This window comes from Schistocerca nitens, chromosome 7, assembly GCF_023898315.1.
Source record: "Schistocerca nitens isolate TAMUIC-IGC-003100 chromosome 7, iqSchNite1.1, whole genome shotgun sequence".
Taxonomy (NCBI): Eukaryota; Metazoa; Arthropoda; class Insecta; order Orthoptera; family Acrididae; genus Schistocerca; species Schistocerca nitens.
This window is the reverse complement of record NC_064620.1, coordinates 148,903,705-148,906,207: the sequence shown is the minus strand read 5'-3', so window position 1 is coordinate 148,906,207 and position 2,503 is coordinate 148,903,705. Positions and strand designations below refer to the sequence as shown.

The following is a 2,503-nucleotide window of genomic DNA, read 5'->3' as shown; positions in this document are numbered from 1 at the left end:
AAAGATACACATCAACAAAAGAGAAGTGAATGTTTTGTTTTTATATAATTCTTTAAACTTACCTATACCAATATGAGTGTCCAGGATGTTGAGAGCCATGTTGTATTGTACATTTTCATGCTACTTGTTTAATTACTCTATTAAAGAATATAGATGGTTGGTAATTGCTCCCCAAATACAAAACAAGTTGGCCCTAAACCTCAACCAGCATGTCATACATTTTGACAAATGTTCCGAGTTAAGGAATTTAGTTTCAATCCCACTGATGTAAAGTTCTGGTAACACTTGCAAACCCATGTAGGTAACAAGTTACCAGTGGTGTGCATTTTGGAAATGGTAATAATTTTACTTTAAACACAGCTCTTTAGCTTTATTAATGTTTCTTTGGATTAATGCTGTTTTACGGTAGGCACAGCGTTGTATCAATGCATTCTTTCACTGGAATACTACAGCAGAACTGCCACTAATTTAGTGTTGGTGCTCCTCTTATCTGTTCACAAATTCTATACTATTTTTAGTACTACTCGCCTGCTATCTGTAGCTGCGATGAATGCACACGACAGGGATGCGGCAGCAAGTTGGGTGACGTGCTCTACACCAGTAGAAACTTTTCTGCTCAAGAGCCAAATACTGACATTGTGCACCACTACCTCGAGCCCCACATGTACCGATCTTATTATTATTTGGTAACCTATATTAATTAGTGTGTTATGAGCCCTCAACAGACAAGCTATAGTAGAGTGTGATAAGTTGGCCTCCGATTTCCCACGTACTTATCGTTAAAAGTTGGCACCATTTGGAACACTACACGCTGACTCTTCTGTTTGCTGCCACCCTCAGTAAGCCCAAAGTCATGACACTGTAATTGCCTGAAAGTATTTAGCTTGTCTTAGTGTGGTTAACTGATTAATAACAATAATATAATAATTTAAAGGCATTATGCAATATGAGACACAATCATAAATGTTTATCAAGTATTTTCAGTGTCACATTTCTTCTAGGCATAGTATTTTATTACAAAAGCTTTAATGTAATTTCACATTCCTCAGCATGAATGTGTACCATACTTGACTGCCTCTATAATGTGCACTCATAGGCCCCTGTAAGTCCTGTTTGAAGCTTATACTTTAGCAGCTGAAGCTTATACCTTAGCAGCTGGTCGGTATGAATCGCACATGCCGGAGAGTTGTCAAAAAAAAATTATTCTCCTCTTTCCGCCATTGCTGGTCCCAAGCCTGGTTGAGGAGGAGGAGGAGGAGGAGGAGGAGGGGGGGGGGGGTTAGAGGATGAGCCAAACCCCTTCCTCCATAAAAAAAAGAACCTGGTTAAAGAAAAAGACAAAATGAAAAGCTGAATAGATCAAAATGTTGACAAAACTGAGTACGTAAATGGATTCTCTGGATTTAGAATTGGAACATGGAATGTAAGGTCAATCATGACAGGGGGAATGAAACAGCTTGGAGAAGAACTGGGTAAATATCAATACCTAGTGACAGCAATCCAAGAAACGATACTTCCGGAGGGTGTAATGAAGACTGGAGATACCCACATGTTCTTTAACAGCAATGAGCAAAGTCAGGCCTGGACTTCGGGGGTTGGATTTTCTGTCCACAATAAAATGATATCAGCTGTCAACAAATGGGATCCAATAAGTGACCGCATATGTTGGATGATTTTAAATGCTAAACCATATAAGATCTCCATAGTGAACTGTCCTGCTCCATCAGAGGACGCTGATGAGGAAACAAAGAACGATTTCTACCTTGATCTAGAGAATGTAGTAGACAGACTACCAAGACATTCAATTCACTTCATAATGGGAGACTTCAACGCTCAAGTGGGAAGAGAAGTGCAGTATCGTCCAACGATTGCCCCAGATTGAAGTACGATGAATCAGATCAACCATGTTCTCGTTGACCAAGGACGCCACGGTAGTGTCGACCATGTGCGATCCTTCCGCGGGGCAGATATGAATTCCGATCATTTCTTGGTGGTTGTCAAACTATGCCTGAAACTTTCCACCAAGTGGCAAAGAAATCCTGAAAAGATGGCCTCCTTAGACAAGGGTAAGTGGGAAGATGTAGAAGGGCGACAACACTATAAAGATAATATTGCAGAAAATCTCACAATATCGGAGAACCCTACCAACGTGGAAGACACATAGTTGGCGTGTTACAGAGTGCAAGAGGAGAACTTCCTTGCCATCCAAAACGCAGAAATAAACTTTGTTTTGATGGAGAATGCTGAGAATATGTTGGGATGAGATCAGCAAAGAGGATACAATAGTTAGAAAAACTTTCAGAAGAAGCAAGGGCAGCCTACTGTGAAGTGAGGTGTAACATGAACAAACTCAGGAGAAAGAAGAAACGGGAACACCATAACAGACTGTTGAAAGCAGTAAAAGAAGCAAAGTCATCACGCTCGTTTTTCCAGGCCTCAAGATTTGCCAGAGGCGTCTACCGTCAACGTACATTGGTTCTAACAAATGAGACGGGTGAAGTGG

General features: G+C 40.6%; 1 protein-coding gene across 1 annotated transcript; it reads left to right on the top strand.

The window, feature by feature from the left end:
- Positions 1 to 1,435: 1,435 nt before the first annotated feature.
- LOC126195507 (craniofacial development protein 2-like) lies at positions 1,436 to 1,882 on the top strand. Its single transcript, XM_049934134.1, has one exon. It carries the CDS (start codon positions 1,436 to 1,438, stop codon positions 1,880 to 1,882), a length of 447 nt encoding a protein of 148 aa, XP_049790091.1.
- The last annotated feature ends 621 nt before the right edge of the window (positions 1,883 to 2,503 follow it).

Bases quoted from the DNA above. Each gene is read 5' to 3' on its own strand.
- LOC126195507 (XM_049934134.1), top strand. From the start codon at position 1,436: ATGACAGGGGGAATGAAACAGCTTGGAGAAGAACTGGGTAAATATCAA.